We start from the raw sequence: 17994 nt of genomic DNA on the forward strand, positions 1-17994 counted from the left end.
GAACTTGCGAAAATCCACAGATTTCCTCCTTACTGACATCAGCAAGTTCTTTTGTGCTAACGGGTATGTTATGAGTGCAATCTTAACACGGATGCCTGCAATAATTGCAATTCTTTGCCCGATGGAGAACGGAGCTAGCGGTTAAGTATCTAGAGGCTCTGATGATGTCATTTCCTCAGAATTAGACATTTAAATTTTATTTTTATCAGAAACTTGATCATTGAATTAAAGTGTAGAAATGAAAAAAAGCAAAAATATTTTTTTCAAGTTTCTTCAGTGTTGAAAAAAATCAAATGAAGATGCTTCTTAATCTTAAAGTGCAAAATAAGTAATAGCAATTGTGATATTTTGGTTCCAGGCATTCTGGGGTGATGTTCCTAAGGTGAATGAATATAAAATCACTCATACTGTGTTTTATAAAAACAATGCATGTTTCACTGTCTAAAAAATAAAATATATCATACTGTATACTCCATAAATGTATGGTATTTCTGCATAACTGCTGAATTTATTTATTAAAGTTAACATTTTATGTACAAAAATGCCTCAGACGGAAATTTTATTTTGAAACCAGACAGCATTGGCAACATGAGCACTTAACATCACTAGGTACAAAATTAAAACATGCTTTGTGCATTGATCTTTGCTGATCCTTTAAATAAAAAAAAAAGTAATTCTAATGTAGGGTGTGACCTCCGATAGCAAATAAAGGATATAACAGAATCTCAGCTCTCAAAGTTAATACCCTGCAACCCTTAACAAACAGCTGCCCTGCCCAAAATATATTTGACTTTCCTAAAACCATTCTGTTTTCCCAATTTTTTGATCTCCCAGTCTCATTTGCCCACCTGCCCAGCACTGCACCTACAAGAGCTTTTAATGAAATACCTCCTCTGGTTTCCAAGGTGTAGAGTCTCACCAGGAGGACATTTGTATGCCCGATATAAGGGGAATTAGAGTGTTTGCTTTAATGCTTCTGTTCTAAGCAAAGAATTGTGATTGCTGTGTTAGTCCACTTGAATATGTAGAATTAAGGGTCAACAGATACAGGTTGTAGGTGATACCTTTTTATTACATTAACAGTACTTTTGTGACTATTAAGAATTATCCTCTCTTCATCAGGTTAGTGAAGAAACATTGGGTTTAAATAGTACAGAGTCATTTAGTTCTTAGGCTGCCTGCATATGCCATTACAGCTTAGTAAAGGAATGGGTAGGGGAGGCTTGAAAGAGGTGATGAGATAGTAAAAATTTACAGCTAAAAAGGCCTATATGGGGGGAAGGGATGTCACCCAACGAAGATGGCTGCCTAAGGGCTAAACTCTAGGGGGCGGATTTTAAAAGGAGCGCGAATAGCCTACTTTTGTTTGCGCTCCAGGCGCAAACAAAAGAACGCTGGATTTTAGTAGATACGCGCGGAGCCGCGCGTATCTGCTAAAAACCTGGATCGGCGCGCGCAAGGCTATGGATTTTGTATAGCCGGCGCGCGCCGAGCCGCGCAGCCTACCCCCGTTCCCCCCAAGGCCGCTCCGAAATCGGAGCGGCCTCGGAGGGAATCCTCTAACGCCCTCCCCTCACCTTCCCCTCCCTTCCTCTACCTAACCCACCCGCCCGGCCCTGTCTACACCCCCCCCCCCTTACCTTTGTTGGGGGATTTACGCCTCCCAGAGGGAGGCGTAAATCCCCGCGCGCCAGTGGGCCTCCTGCACGCCGGGCCGCGACCTGGGGCGGGTACGGAGGGCGTGGCCACGCCCCCGGACCGCCCCGGGCCGTAGCCACGCCCCCGTACCCGCCCCCAAAATGCTGCCGACACACCCCGAAAACGCCGCGACGACCGGGACCGCCCCCGACACGCCCCCGTACGCCCCCCTCGGAGAACCCCGGGACTTACGCGAGTCCCGGGGCTCTGCGCGCGCCAGTAGGCCTATGTAAAATAGGCTTCCCGGCGCGCAGGGCCCTGCTCGCCTAAATCCGCCCGGTTTTGGGCGGATTTAGGCGAGCAGGGCTCTTAAAATCCGCCCCTAGGGGTGTGCATACAATTTTTTTTTCGTCCCAGTTTCTTTTTCAGGTCTGGGGAGGGCCATTTCGATCCATTCCCCGAATTGGAAAACTTTTATCGTGCTATTTCATGGAAAACAAAAAAACTCCACCCCAACCCTTCAAATTTAATTACAATCCCCCATTCTCCCAACCCCCCCAAAACTTGCCTAAAGTCCCTGGTAGTCCAGAGGGGGTCCTGGGAGCGATCTCCCGCTCTCGGGCCGTCGGCTGCCAGTAAACAAAATGGTGCCGCTGGCCCTTTGCCCTTACCATATGACAGGGGCTATCGGTGCCATTGGCCGGCCTCTGTCACATGGTAGGAACACTGGACGGCTGGTGCCATCTTAAAAAATGGTGTGGGCCATCCATTGCTCCTATCATGTGACAGGGGCTGGCCAATGGCACCGATAGCCCCTGTCACATGGTAAGGGCAATGGGCCATTGGCACCATTTTGATTAGTGGCAGCCAAGGCCCGAGAGGGGGAGATTGCTCCCGGGACCCCCGCTGGACCACCAGGGACTTTAGGCAAGTTTGGGGGGGGGGTCGTGAGGGTAGGAGATTGTAATTAATTAAATCTGAAGGGTTGGGGTGGGTTTGGGTTTGATTTTTTTTTTAAGTGCCCTTTCTTCCCCCCCCGAAAACGATAAGAAAATAACATGAAATTTTGTGGGGTTTTCCTATCATTTTTGGGGACCCCCGAACCGCAATGAAATAGGAAATATCGTCTATATTTCCTATTTCATCGCAAACAAATGCATATCCCTACTAAACTCCCCAAAAAGATTTAATAAACACCAGAATTTCATGTTTTGCTGAATCTCCTGACTGATATCCATACCTGGGAACTCTCCAGATTTGGCCCGGAGACTCCGGAATTCTAAAAGAATTACTGGGTCTCTGGGCCAATATTGGAAATCTCCGGGTGCTGCAGAAAAACCAATCTGCTTGGACCCAGAAAGAAGAAAGGAACGTCATTGGTCTTGCGCGACTGAAAAAGGAGGAACTCGACAGTGATTTCTACCATCTCCGGACTTTTTAACTCTTAACTTCGCTTCCTCGTGACACCACCTGCTCCTGCACAGCCTGTTTCCTGTATCCAGCCACTTGCCCGCCCCATCCTGTTTGCCTTGGCCAATCGACATTGCGATTTCCTGCCCGTGCATCAAACGAGGAGTAAGAAACAAGCAGCGTCCACTTCCGCAGCACAGGAGGCTGCTGCTGCTCCAGGAACCCAAGTTAGAGTCTGCTGTTGCTAGTGTGTTTTGAAAGGGGGGAGAGAGAATGAATGAGCATGTCTGTGAGAGTGAGTGAGTGTGTATTTGTGCAGGAAGAAGAGATCTTAGAGTGCATGTAGGTGAGTAGGAGAGAGCTGAGTGCAAGTGAGCATGGGTGTATGGAAGAGGGAGAGACGTGCATGAGTGAGTGTGGGTGTGTTGGTAGGAGAATGGCAGAAGTAAAGGTGTAAATGGACATGTGAGAATGTGAGAGAATGAGCAGTGAAAGTAAGTGTGAACATGTAAGAGTGTTTATGAGAGCAAATTTGTGAGCATCTGGTCCCACTGTGCAGTTGCCTTCCACCGTTCCCCCCCGGCTAATCCATGGTAATCTCAGAGTGACTGGAAGTCAAAACGTCCCAGGTATGATGATATCTTACCGCATACTGTATTTGAAATACCATGATGTTGACCCGGAAGAAGCGGATTGATTTGAAGGACTTTGCTATGCTTTAGGTGGCCTGAGTCTGAAAGAAGCCCAGAATGTAGCTAGGCCTGAGAGCATGGAGAAAATGGGCCCCACAGTGGACAATGCAGTCAATAACAGAAAATGAAGTTCTCATCTGTTTGGACTTTCAAGAATGGGTCTGTGATTTGAAAGCTGACAAAGCTTTGGTAAAGGAGAAAATCTTGAGGCAGTGGCAGACTTGAAACAGGATACAAAGGACATTGGTAAGAGAGAGGAGGAGGTTGAACAGCGCCTTGAGGAGTAAACTGACTCTGTGAAATACTTGCAAACGAGCTCCTGTGTTTAGAGAAGGCAAAAGGGGAGTTATCATTCAAGATTGAGGATCTCAAATCAATTAAGAAAGAGTAATCTGCATTTGCGAGATGTTTCTAGAACAAATGATGATACAGGTTGTGTGGACACTATGGGTAATATTTATAAAGCGATTCTGGGTTCAAATGAGAGGAAGCCCTCAAACTAGAAAATAAATTGGAGCATGCACACAGAGCACTGGGATTTCCTGTTAAAAATAAGCCAAGGAATAAAGTTGCTTGTTTCCATCCTTTTACCACAAAGAAAGTTGTTATGAGGAAAAGCAGATATTTGGGATCAATTCTTTGAGAAAGTCATCTCATGGAAATTTTCAATGCGCTGTCTCCTACTGCTGTGATAAGATGGAGGGAACTGAAAAATATTACAGATTCCCTAAAGGCTGAAAATATTCTTTACAAATGGCTTTTTCTTTTTGGACTCTCTTACGGTATAAGTGGCTCTACTACGAAAGTCTGATGAAGTCCCCAAATCACTGAGTGAAGCAGGGTGACTTGGAATCTAAGTGCTTGTCCCATAAGGAGGCTTCTTGACGGAAGAGAGTCAATGAAGGAGGGGAGGGACTGAGGCCTAATTTTGTTAGCAATTCTCAGACTGGGGATGTTACTGCTTACGAACCTTCTACGTTTTTAGCATAGTGGAAGGCTGGGACCATTCGGTTTTGGCAGTAAATAGTTTTGGTATCTGCTCTTCATAGTTTTGGAATCTTTTGCCTGTTGGAGAGCAGACTTTAGATGGATTTCTTCTGGTGTTTATATTCCTATAGACTTTGTTTCTCTTCCTATTTTATGCAATTTGGGGGTTGTCAAAGTGTTACTGTGTGTTGGTTAGCATACTATTGATGTTTTGCTGTTGTGGGGGTGGGGTGCGATTTATCGCATCTGTGAAGGGGATTGCTAAGGTGGGGTTGAGGGAAATGGTGGGCTCCCTACTGTTTTTGACAATGATGACTAGTTTTAAGGTAGTTTCCTTGAATGTGAAACATCAGCTTTTATTTAAAGAAAAGGCCTACATATGATAATGGCTGATAAAGCCAATGTCCTTTCATATACATTACAAAGTACTTTTTCATCCTAATTTCAAAGAGTTTCTCGTCTTCTGTACTCCTAAAGTTCTCTTTAAGTACTCTGACTATGAGGTTGGTAAGGGCATGATATTCGTTTGAGAAGTGTTCACCTACTGATCAGCCATTCTGTTCTTCTCTGTGATGTTTTAGATCTATGAAGATGTATTCTTGTCCTTAATTTTTGGCTTGTTTCACCATTGTAGCCTCCTTCTTCACATTTTTTGCTTTGGATCATGTATGTAAAATTCATAGGGAAACATGAATGTGAACTTATTGTTTTGAAAATCTTTTCCATGTGGGTGGCTGGAGAGTTCTATGATATGTGCTAGCACAACATGCATTGTGGTGTCTTACAGGATTTTATACCATTTTCTTCTATTTGGCATATGCAGGAAGCCTAAACCCTAGATGACTCTGTACTATTTGAACCCAGTGTAGCTGTGATATTTTTTCACTGACCTGATAATGAGAGAATAACTCTCGAAAGCTAGTCACAAATGTAGTAAGTTAGTCCAATAAAAAGGTATCACCTACCAAAGCATGATCCTTAATTCTACATGCTGATGTCCGATAGCGTAGAAGGCCACTAGGTGATGCACGGATATTAAATGGGAATCAGTTTAATAGCGACATCTTATAAATTATTCTGTAGCCAACAACAGAAACTGCAAAGCCAAAAACATGTTTAGGGTACTTGAGACAAAAACATTGTTAATTAAAAAGTGAATTCCCTCTTCTGTAGCGGTAAGAGTTTGTTTAAAGAGCAAGGAGCTCATCCAGGTTTTTATTTAGCTATCCCCTTCCAGCTCCTTTATTATAACTTCCTCTTACACAGTTCAGCTTAGAAAGCAACCATCAGATGCACAGCCAGGCTGAAGAATATCAGGGATACCATAGCTGTGAGACCGATACTGGTATCAGCATGAAAGTTCCCATCGGCATCCAAGCAGCCACCTGCCTCCTCTGGTGTAGGCGTGACATCAATGGTGACATCACTGATTGTCACATCTGGAACATACTGCCGCACCCAGTCTGCATAGACACTGGTCATGATGTAGACACCGGGACGGTTCCTCGCGCCACACAGGTCTCCCCAGCTGACCACTCCCACCTGGTACCAGGTCCCCTGCGTGTAGCACGAGAGGGGACCCCCAGAATCACCCTAATGAGGACAAAAGTTCATTAAAAGAATCATTAATGGTTCAAACAGGTGTGTTAAAGATGAAACCTGGAATATAATTACTGTATTAAAGATTGATGGTGAATTAGCTTATCTGTGATAGAATTGCACATTTATTTTGTTTTGATATATCATTTTTCCCTCCTCTCATGTTCTTCATCTGTTTTATGGAGTGGAACTGACATCAGAAGAAGCTGCTGAGGATGACCCATGGTTTTCAAGGCACATAAAAACCAAAACTAAAAAAATTCATAAATGCATCCATGATACTTCCCCCACAGTCACATGGCAGAACTTTTTTTTATCCTTGGCTAATTGTTTATTTTAAAAATTAAAAATTGCTGTGAGGAAACTCCTAAAATTAGTTTCTATTTAGTTCTCTGTTGTAAAATTTTACGGAAGGGGGTTTAAAGTTAAAGATTGCCAACTAGTAATAAAGCAAATTTTATATATTACATGTGGGCTTGGGCTTGGTAACTGTCACATAGAAAATCCTTATTCATACAACCTGTAAATACATGTTCAAGAAGAATGTTTAAAAAATGTATTTAGCCAGTGCTTTGCTTCTGGCAAAACAAATGCCAGTACTCACATGCAGGGCCTTTCTTGGGGATGGAATGGGAAGTGGCAAGCACCCAGAGCCTCACCCCCTATGAAATGATAGCATTGCAAATATTACATGCAACCCTAGAACACCAATACACCTCCTATTTGGAAAAGAGAACAAACCGGACTACTACAGATCACTATACACTAGCACAGTGTTTTCCAACCCTCTCCTGGACGCTTACGTGACCAGTCAGGTTTTCAGTGTGTACATAATGAATGTACATGCAATAGATTTACATACATTGGAGACTTAGGGCATGCAAATCTATCTCATGCATATTCATTGTGGCAATCCCAAAAACCTGACTGGATAGGTGTGCCTCCAGGAGGGGGTTGGGAAAAACTGCACTATCAAACTACCTCACCATGATCATAGAGACAGAACATGGATAGACCCTCACCAAATACAGAATAAGTGGCCACAAATTAAAAATAGAAATATGTAGACATAAACTGAACTGGAAACCACAAGAAGCCAGACTCTGTGTACAACACTGAAGAAAATAAATTAATTTCCTAGATGGACTCAGCACCAGTGGGTTTATGCTGCCCTGCCAGCAGATGGAGATGGAGCAAGCTGACATTAGGATAATAGAAGGACTAGAAGGGACTCCATGAAGTTAGCAAGTAGCACATTTAAAACTAATCAGAGAAAATTCTTTTTCACTCAGCACACAGTTAAGCTCTGGAATTTGTTGCCAGAGGATGTGGTTGACTTAGGGGAAGATTTTCAAAGGGTTACACGTGAAACATACGTGCGTAACCCCCGAAAAGCTGCCCCAAGCTGCCGCTGCGCACGCCGAGCCTATCTTGCATAGGGTCAGCAGCATGCGCATGTGCCGGGACACGCGTATGTCCCAGGACTTCGAAAAAGGGGCGTTCCGGGGGCAGGGCCATGGGCAGGGTGCCGGCCTGGGGGAGTTCTGGGGGCGGGACCGAGGCCTCCGGAACAGCCGTTGTGCCGGGGGGATGGTGCGACAGCAGCTGACTGGCGCATGCAAGTTACGCCTGCCCAGAGGCAGGCGTAACTTTCCCATTAAAGGTCAGAAGGGGGGTTTAGATAGTGCTGGGGGCGGGTTAGACAGGGAAAGGTGCGGGGGGTGGTGGAGGGAATGGAGGAAGGCTGCGCGGCTCAGCGCGCGCAAGTTGCATAATTGTGCACCCCCTTGCGCACGCCGACCCTGGATTTTATAACATGTGCGCGCAGCAGCGCGCACATGTTATAAAATCAGATGTAGATTTGTTCGTGCCAGGTTGTGCGAACAAATCTACGCCCACGCGCAGGTTTAAAGATCTGCCCCTATGGGAATAGCCACTGCTATTATTGGCATCAGTAGCATGGGATCTTTTTAATGTTTGGGTAATTGCCAGTACTTGTAGCCTGGGTTGGCCACTGTTGGAAACAGGATGCTGGGCTTGATGGACCCATTGTCTGACCCAGTATGGCAATTTCTTATGTTCTTAACTTTTAGGACGCTGCTTACCTGACAGGCATCTTTGTTTCCATCAAGGTACCCAGCACAAATCATGTCCTGATGGACCTCATGAAGTTCATTGTCGCTAGGATTAATGTGGTACAAGCAGTTGCACGTTCTCTGCCCGATGATGGGGACTTCAGCAACCTGGAGGATACCTGATGTCAGAGATACTAAAGAAACCAGACAAAGAGATCTTTAAACCGCAGTGCAGTGATATTAGAAGCACTCTTTCCTCTGTGTCTTTTCTGGTCCAGTGTCAGGGGGCACTTCTCCATGTGCATCATTGTTGACAAAATGACTAGCGTGTTGTTGTAGGGGACATATCCAATGCTTAGTATTTTGTTATGGGGCACTCTACCAAGGTGAATAATGTGGTTGGGAAGGTGATACTATTGAAGTATCTGAAGGGGAACGACACAAGTGGGTGATGCCGTTAAACTAAATGGAGGGAAGAGCATGACTAGGAGAGTGATGCTATCAAAATTTATGAGGTTATTGATATGGTTAGACAGTTAATATCATTCAAATTTATGGAAGGAATGATCTAACTAGGATAATGACTGTCTTTCAGAGAGGAAGCCATTCAAGGAATAAAGGAAGACTACTTCTTACCTCCTTGCTGAATTTCTCCCCAGCCTGTGACAAAGCACTTCATGCCAGCTGGGAACTGAGAAGATGCTGAGGGCAAAGCCACAGGTTTGATGTAATCGTTGAAGGGCACCGGTGAATCCAGCTTTACTAGTGCAATATCACCACTTGATCCTATGTCCTTGAAAACTGGGTTTTTGATGACATCAGCAATCCCTCTCACAACCAGGTTAGCGTCTGGAATTTTAAGCTGATTGGTCCCCAACTTGATTTGATAGTCTTTATAACTGTGCACTCTAATGAAAAGTAACAGAGATATAGTTTAGAGAATACTTATATACACAGATGCAACCATGCCACAATTGTAATTAATAGGTCTTCATCCAGCTTTCTTTAGTTTATCCTCAGGCACGGTCTCTCTCTTCACTACCTCTCCTCCCTTCTGCTATGACTAAGAGTTAAACTGAGTTCCATTCCAAGTCTCCTTCCTTCAGACTCTGTGACACTGTGAGAGGAGTAATGGGCTTTTCTTCACCTTACTCTGAGAGCTCCGGGAGAGCAGGAGTCTGAATCAGGAATAGACCGCAGGTCTCCTATCCTCTGCAGCATTCCCAAACTGAGGACCTAAGCAGACATAGAACTCAGATCACCTACTTTCTGCTTCACACCCAGGTCAAGGAGCAGGAACCTAAGCCAAGAATGGAAACCAAGTCTTCTAACTCCTACTACATCCCCAACCCAAGGACAAAATGCAAGTACTTACGGGGGGAAGCAATGGCAAGCTGTCATCACCCACTGCACGCCGATGATGGTTCCCCCACAGACAGGATAAGACTGATAGGTCAAGCTAACCTGCCAGGGCCAATCCATACTGTTGGTATCTGCTCCCCCCACAATCCGACTGTTGACTGCAACAAGAGAAGGAGGGATCCATTTTAAATATAACACCATGACAAAAAGATTGCTTCCTGTAATACTGGTGAAAGAGCAAAATGGAAACCAATTTTTTTAAAGGTTTAAAGCAACAGCTTTAGAAAGGGATTTCTTTAGCTGACAATTATACAGAATCATTTAAGATCTTTTTTTTTGTTGTTGTTTAGATTTTCAGCTTGTTTCTGAGCAGCTATCAGAATATATATATTTTTTCAAAATTTGTTCTGTTTATCTACTCCTGCTTAGTTTGTGTTTGTTGAAAGAAGTCCATTGAATCTGATTGCCTGGCAGCTCTCTCTGGCCTAGATTTATTAAACTGCAATAAGGCAATATCGTGCATTGAATAACATGCAACGCGTGTTAAGTACTGTTTATCACATGATAACACCATATCACAGCAATATCACATGATATACCTGAAGATTTCCTCCCCTATGGAAATAAGCTGCTTTGCATGCATTTGCATGCATAAAATTTCCTAATGCATTCAAAGCAACTTAAGCATAGACAATTCTATGATAATAAAATAATGCAGCTGACTTAGAAAAAAGTCAGTTCCATTAATTTAGCACATTTGAGGGAGATGTAGTTATTTTCTCGAGGGAGCATTGGGATGCTAACGCAAGCCCCCAGTGGTCCCATGGGAAAATTAAAGGACTGTAATGGAATTATTTCTGACTACTCTGGCTGAAGATGTATTTAGAGGTTAGGTTGTATGGATTCCGAGTTCTCACCCAGACACAGACTAGTTTGAAGGCCACAGGCCAACCTCTGAGTGAACTCATATTTACCGTTTTGCACTTGTAATGGGAGATACATCCCATTACGATAGCTAAAAAGGAATGGAACACAGAAGAGGGCTGAGTTAGAACTACAACTCCCAGAGGGCAAAGGGGCTGAAGGGAGAGGAAGTTGAGCAAGGCCGGGTTCAGCTGCTGGGGGGCTAATTAAAGGAGAACAGCCACATACACATGACTGGATGGAGTGGCAGGAGGAGGTGGACAGCGGAGAAGGGAGCAACTAATATCTAACAGCAGCAGTAAGCCCTGTTGGGGTAGAGAAGGAAAACGCTGAAGTACGTGTGTTTTGTTTGAAACGTGTTTTCTTCAGATTTTGGATTTTCCTACTGAGGGGGAGGAGGCAATCCACCTCAGCTCAGGGGAAGGCACTGCTGGGATAATGACTGAATTAGACCCCTGAAAGCGGGCCAAGCTTCAGGGCACTGCATTTAAAGACTTGGCTATTATAAGCGATGGGGCTGGGACAGGCATAACTGGAACTGAACTCTGTTACAGAGGAACCATTGGGCTAGGACAGAGCCCGGCTTCAGCACCGGAGTTTAAAAGCCTTTTTCTGGTGTGGGCTGTCCCATGGAGACAGGCACAGTCGGAAGGCACGAATGTGAAGGAGCTGTTGGTCCTGGATAAGTCTGAACTCTTGGAACTGTGTCCAAGGCTAGTGCTTCTATAGGCCGGGGTGCAGGGGCAGGCACAACCTGGCTGGACTTTATTTTGGGAAAAATCTGTGGCTTTTGCTGAACAGTTTTGCTTACCACCCGAGTGTGTGTGGACTCATCTGTACTTAAAGCCACATCCAGACATCATGAGGCATTGGGATACTGCAACAAGGAACCACAGGAGGAAGCTCCAGCAACGAAACCCTGCCCAGTGAGTGGTTACACACTGTAAAATGCTTATGTACAGGCAAGAATCTGTTTATTGTAGTTAATCCAATAGTTCAATGGTGAGAAAGCAAGCAATTAACTTATACTAAAGCCTGAGAGAGTGAAGGCCACACAGCTGTGCCTGAAATTGACAAGGACACAGAGGGAAGGAACACTGCAGCTTTTCCCAAGCATTTAGCGTATAAGGAGAAATAACAGCTAGAGAGAGAGAGGGAAAGCGCTTCTGGACATGATAGCACAGACTGATCCTTTGGAAATATGTAAGGTTTATATATATATGTAGCAATTATTATCTGCAACTAATTCTTCTGTATGATCTGATTTTATTTGTTCTATCCTTTTATTGCTTAAATAAACTTACTTTCCTAAATACTTGGAACCGTGATGTACTGAATCCAAGTTTGTGTGTGGCTCTTTGTGTAGGGGATAAGCTCCTGGGTTCAAGCCCCCAGGTATAATCCCAGTAATTGTGTGTGTTTAGACTGGGTAAGCCCCCGAGGTAGTCCTGTGGTTATGCAGGTGACAAGCCCCTCAGGTGTCTCCCAGTGTACAGCCCAGTGAGATTAGCCCCCAGGTCAGAGCCCCTGGGAAGAATACCAGTGTGTGCGGTGGGAACCCAGAACAAGGACCCGAAACCCATATCCCCAAAATCAAAAATCACCAGAGGATAGAGGAAGGAGTCGCCGTGAGCCGCCAGTCACCCCCCCCCCCGTGCCAGGGGCCTTTTGCTGCTGAGGCGACTGCAGCTGTTTTCCATCTTGAGCCCTTGATGCCTGAAGGGGCAGCCCCTGACATCATCAGTGGGTGACCGCAGGCCCTTTGAATCCCGTGACAGAGCAGCACACCGCCGGCACATTGTTAAGCCGCGTGCGCCGAAGGGGCATGCGGCTTTGTCCGGCTTCGTCTGGCATCGGCTGCTTGATTGGGGAGATTGACTTCCTTCTTATTAATCCCTGGTTCATCAGTTTTAAGGGTAAGAAAAGGAAGGCTAAGATAACCACGTCTTCTCCTGCCCTCCTTGGTAGTATTGGCGCTATGGATGCTCATGTTGGCAGACTGGTTACATTGCCACAGAAGGACTGCATTGGGGGCACCTTGAGTGTCTCTCTGAGTCCTGGCAGTGGCCCTATTCCTCCTCAACCCCCAGGAACTACAGCTGTGGAGTCTTTCCCTGGACTTGAACCTTCGAATATGAGTGGGGGTTTGTTTGAGTCTTCTCTGGTGAACTCTCCTGCAATTATCCATCCAGTTATATATCTAGGGAGGACATCTAGTGGAAGTCTCCCTGTGGACAGTGGAAATCTTCAAATAAATGCTGAAGAACCACCCAATGTCACACTGGGTAGTTAGTGAAATTGGACCCTAATGATCTCAGGTTAATACCTCTCTCTCTTCTTTGGTTAATATAAATAGATGATCAATTCAGGAACAAAGTAAAAAGATATGTGAGCTAGAATCCTCAGTTAATGCTTTGTCTTCTAAAGTGCAGGGTATTCAAAATGTTGAAAATATGCACATTAGTGATAGTTTGGCATTACATGCTGAAACTGGAAATATTGAGAGTTTAATGAGATCAAAAAATTTGCAATTTGTTAATTTCCCATTAACGAGATTATTGTCACCTTATGAGATGTTTAAAAAATGCCTCAAAGAAATACTTTTATATGAAGAGAATAAGATTCCCTCTGTTTCAAAAATGTTTTCCTTTTCTAACCAGTCTAGTAAAATGCTTGGTATACGAGGTGAGGCTAACGAGAACAGCCCTGGCATTTCTACCTTTTTAGAAGAGTCTTTGGATGTTATTAATAAGCGGGCTACATTATTTGTTTCCTTTTCCTTGGAAAGAGATAAAGAAATGGTCTTTGAGAAACTTCTTAAAAACAAAGATGTGTTATTTTGTGGACAGAAAATTAAGATTTTTCCTGATGTCTCCAGACCTCCTCAGGTTCGGAGGAGACATTTCCTGACCTTGAATAGTAGAGTTTTCGATATTGGTGCAAATTTTTTTTTTTTTCATTTCCCTGTAGATGTTTTATAACTTTTCAAGGTAAGAAATGTTCTGACCCAACTTATCTCCAGTCCTTTTTGATAGATAAATCTGAGGTAAAAGCAAGTCCATCAGTAGCAACTTAATTTAGGATCTAATATTAGAATTTACTTCCTCTCTCCTAAGTCTAATTGTTATTTTTTCTTTTTGATATTTTCCTAAATGGTCCCCCATTTTTATTGGTCCTTGCAATGCAATGAATATATTGGCTGGAGGTTTCCTTTAATTGTGAGTACTGTACACAAGAATTATTTTGTATTTCTTTATGCTTGTAATAAAAATAAATTTAAAAAAATCATCCTGGAGGAGCATGGAGACCCCCACTTCCATCTTCCGAGGTGGTTAAGGCCCCCCCCCCCCTCCAAAGAAAAAAACTAATTAGGCGAAGTGTGTGATAATAACCCAGTCTCTTTCCCAACGCCTCCTCTTAATCTAAAAAAATGTCCCCCATCTTGTCAAATGCCCCCTCCTCTCCAAGGACACCCCCCAGTCTAAATACTAAAATATCCCTGATGTTCAGTGCCCCACCCCCAAGCCCATACCATTAAATATAGGGCCCTGGTGGCTTAAAGAGGCTCCTTGACTCCCACCCCTATCCCTATACCCTGACCCCCTCCATGCCTCTAAATGAAATCACTGGTGTTCAGTGGGGGCCTGGAGCTAGGGGGAACTAAACTTTATTTTCTGGTTGTGTCTTTTTATTGTATGTTTTTTGTTTTAAGGTTTCATTAGGTTAGCTGTTTGAAACCCACATGACTTTGCATGCAAGAGTTCCTTTGGCCATTCCAACTAGGCAATTTGCTCCCATGCAAGACCTTGTGGCCTCTGCCTTAAAAAGGAAAGCAAATTTAATGCTCCCAAGGAAGAGCAGCAAGAGCCAAACATTAAACTCCTTACTATGGAGCTTCACAAGTGGCTCGTGTTGCTATCTCAAGAGAAGTCCTTCTCTTTGCTAATTATTGGGTGCATAGACACTTTCTAGCTCGTGTTCACCTCCATACGCAGTCAAGTGGACTAGATGTAGAAAAGCTTGGCTAGAGGTGAAGTAGCAATATCTTCACTCTGTTAGTGACCAATAGGTTGTATAGCTATGTTAATGTCATAGTTCAGTTAAAAAAAACAAACCATTGGCTTCTTCCATTGTGAAGATATATCACTTCTGTCCAAACAATGGCTCTTCTCTCTAGGTCTAGCTCCTAATATTGTCATCACATAACTCTTTAGTCAGAAACTGTCTTAAAAAGTATGTTAACCACTTGGCCTTCTTCATCTATAAGGAGCATATTTTTGCAGGTGCCAGGCCCAGACAGTAGATAGTGTACAAGTTATTCTTGTCTAGCCTTAGGAGGAATAACACAAATGACCTCACAAGCGATAACACTGGGGCCCTTACAATTGTCTTCTCTCCACCTAAAAGGCAGGAATTACATTAGCTTTTTTAGGTATGACAGTTTGAGATATATATATATGTTATCTACTTGCAGCTTGCTAGAACAAAGTGTCATCCTGGAAAGTAGCTTCTATGTGACGCTCATATAGCTCGCTGTGTGCCAACGGAGGTGTGGAGGATAGAGAGTTCCCGCTGCCTAACAGCAGAACATGTTGAGGCCTGCTGTTGCTTGTGAGCAGGCCTACTTCCTCCTACTCCCTACCATTCCTGCACTGCCTTTGGTTGTTGATCTGTAGACAGATATTAGAAAAGTCTGATCTTGGTGGTGTTAGTATCCCTTATTGGCATACATAATTTCAACACTTGCTTCCACGACATTATAAATATTATATTCACCCTAAACTGATGCACCAACACATGGCCAAGCAACTGCAGGCCTAACTGGTCAGTGTGTAAATATGACTAAGCCTAAATTGATCCAGCCTTGTGAGACTGGCTTACTGTTTACTTACCAGGATATCTTCTACAGATATGTGAGAAAGTAGCACTTTGTCTTCAAAAACATTACATCAAATTGGGATCCTGGTAGGCTTCCTGTAACCCCTTTCCCCGGGTATCATCAAGCTGCTAGCCTGGACCCCTCCCCAACTACTTTATCATGTGAACTAGAAAGTGCATAGCACTGCACCAGCACTTGCCTTCCTCTTCCCTCCATCCCTGCCTCCCCAAAAACGGTCAATATCATCTAATGCCCCCCCCCCCAAACCACCACTCCCTCCCTGGCACCTGATGCTCACTCACACACCCACCCACCCAATACCTTAACAAAAAGGCCCACTAAAAGTACTGGGTGGGAGAACGACAGTGCTGGGAGAGAGGTGTAAATTATAGCCAGATATTTACATATATGGCTGTAATGTAGCTAGATAACTGGCCGAATATGGCACATTAGTTGTTTAGAGTGGTCACTTTACAGTTGTCCTTCTAAAGTACTTTGGTAAGTGTCCTCAGGATATATAATGACCCACTCAAGTCAGTCTCCCTTTCCCTTATCCAAGTCATTTTTCCTCTTGTATTTCCAGGTTAATTTGTCCTAATTTTTCTCACTTATGTTCATTACCTAGATTTTACTTTTTATCCTCCATTATTTACTGTAAAGTTACAGAGTTCCTTGTACTGTTTCCCCAAATGTTACATGTAAACTGAAGTGATGTCCTTCGAATGTTGGTATAAAAATGCCTCAAATAAAAAAAAAAAAATAATAATAATGTATAGAGAAGGCGGTGTATAGTATACCCACAAATCATGAACACAAATCATGAACACAGCTTTCTCTGATGCAAGCAAGACTCACGTGCTTTCAATGTGTTCCATCTTAAAAAATGGCGCGGGCCATCCATTGCTCCTATCATGTGATAGGGGCTGGCCAATGGCACCGATAGTCCCTGTCACATGGTAAGGGCAAAGGGCCATCAGCGCCATTTTGATTAGTGGCAGCCAACGACCCGAGAGCGGGCAATTGCTCCCGGGACCCTGCTGGACCACCAGGTACTTTATAAAAGTTTTTGGGGGGTTGGGAGGATGGGGGATTCTAAATAATTAGATTTATAGGGTCGGGGTGGGTTTAGGGGTTGTTTTTCAGTGTGCCCTTTCTCCCCCCCCCCCCCAAACGATGAGAAAACCACACGAAACTTTCATGGTGTTTTTCTAACGGTTTCGGGGACCCCCCGATACCTGACGGATAAGAAAATATTGTACGATATTTTCAACCATCAGAAAAACGATTCACAACCCTACTCTTTACTATACATGGGCATTCCATGTTGAAAAGCCATAGGATGCCTGTAGGCTCTCTTGGGAAGGTCTATTTACAAGAACAGGAACTAAGTAGTTGATGTGTAGTCTTTGCCATCTACATGGAAGGTGTACCACAGTGCTTGCAGCACAGTGCAGGTGTATATCTTCACTATAGGTGTCCTTCACCACATCTAGGCCTACTAAACTACTGTGGTACTGATGGAGTATATACTATATTTTTGTGGGTCGAGTCAGGGCATAGGAAACTATCACATCCCTGGCCTCCTTCATTCACATTGAGTAGTGCTGGCTTCCAAGCCAAGATAAAGATATGCATGTGTAACTGTGTACATATATACAGGCATGCAGGCGTATATATACATTTTGGATGTTTAATGTCTGGATGTGTTTGTGTCACTCTCTGCCACTCAGGGTGTGTGGTGTCTGTGTGCCAAAACTGCTTGCTATCTGCCTTAAAGAGAAATGAGTATATCCTAATGGGTTTCATAATCTCAAAATGGGCCCTTACAGGCAGTAAGTGGCTGTGTGGTTTCATTTTCAAAATGTCTCAGGAACATATGTGTGTGGTTTTAGGCATATCATTAATAAATTTCAGCTAATTACAATGCAGTTAAACGGCTTCACATTGGTGGAAAGGACCCTTAGGCTCCATCTTCATCTTGCATACAAGATTCCATTGACACCTACATATGGACCTACAGGCTGCAAGTAATCACTCAAGGAGCATATCCCCCCCCCCCCCCCAACACCCAGACTGCCAGAGAGCCACATAGACACCCAGACATACTTATAGTGAGACCCACATAGTGACAGTAAAAGAGAGACAAACACACCCAACAACCATACCGTTATAAACCATTGCAAGCCACAAAACCCACAGGCACAGTGACCAGCGCATTCCACACATACAGGCCGGTGCAGAGATGTGCTATTAACTCAAGGCACAGGTGGAGCAGGTCTTGAACCCTCATATTGTGACCGGATACTTAACTGCTAATGCAGCATGCAATTTTATTCTTATAAAAATCCAAAGACTCTAATCTAAGTTCTTCTTAGTGCCCTAACATGTGAACTTTATGCTCATGAAACCATTTCATGTCCTGTTGTAA

General features: G+C 43.9%; 1 protein-coding gene across 1 annotated transcript in view; it reads right to left on the bottom strand.

Annotated features, from left to right (window-relative positions):
* Window positions 1-3542: 3542 nt before the first annotated feature.
* PRSS8 (serine protease 8) overlaps window positions 3543-17994 on the bottom strand; it is a 75881-nt gene continuing 61429 nt past the window's right edge. The window contains exons 3-6 of the mRNA XM_029606873.1: window positions 9777-9921; window positions 9038-9309; window positions 8432-8595; window positions 3543-6320 (exon numbers count right to left, since the gene is read on the bottom strand). Of these exons, the coding sequence (XP_029462733.1) occupies window positions 6000-6320; window positions 8432-8595; window positions 9038-9309; window positions 9777-9921 (902 nt within the window). The 3' untranslated portion in view covers window positions 3543-5999. The remainder of the gene's footprint in view (window positions 6321-8431; window positions 8596-9037; window positions 9310-9776; window positions 9922-17994) is intronic.

The sequence above is a fragment of the Rhinatrema bivittatum genome, chromosome 6 (genome assembly GCF_901001135.1).
Source record: "Rhinatrema bivittatum chromosome 6, aRhiBiv1.1, whole genome shotgun sequence".
Taxonomy (NCBI): domain Eukaryota; kingdom Metazoa; phylum Chordata; class Amphibia; order Gymnophiona; family Rhinatrematidae; genus Rhinatrema; species Rhinatrema bivittatum.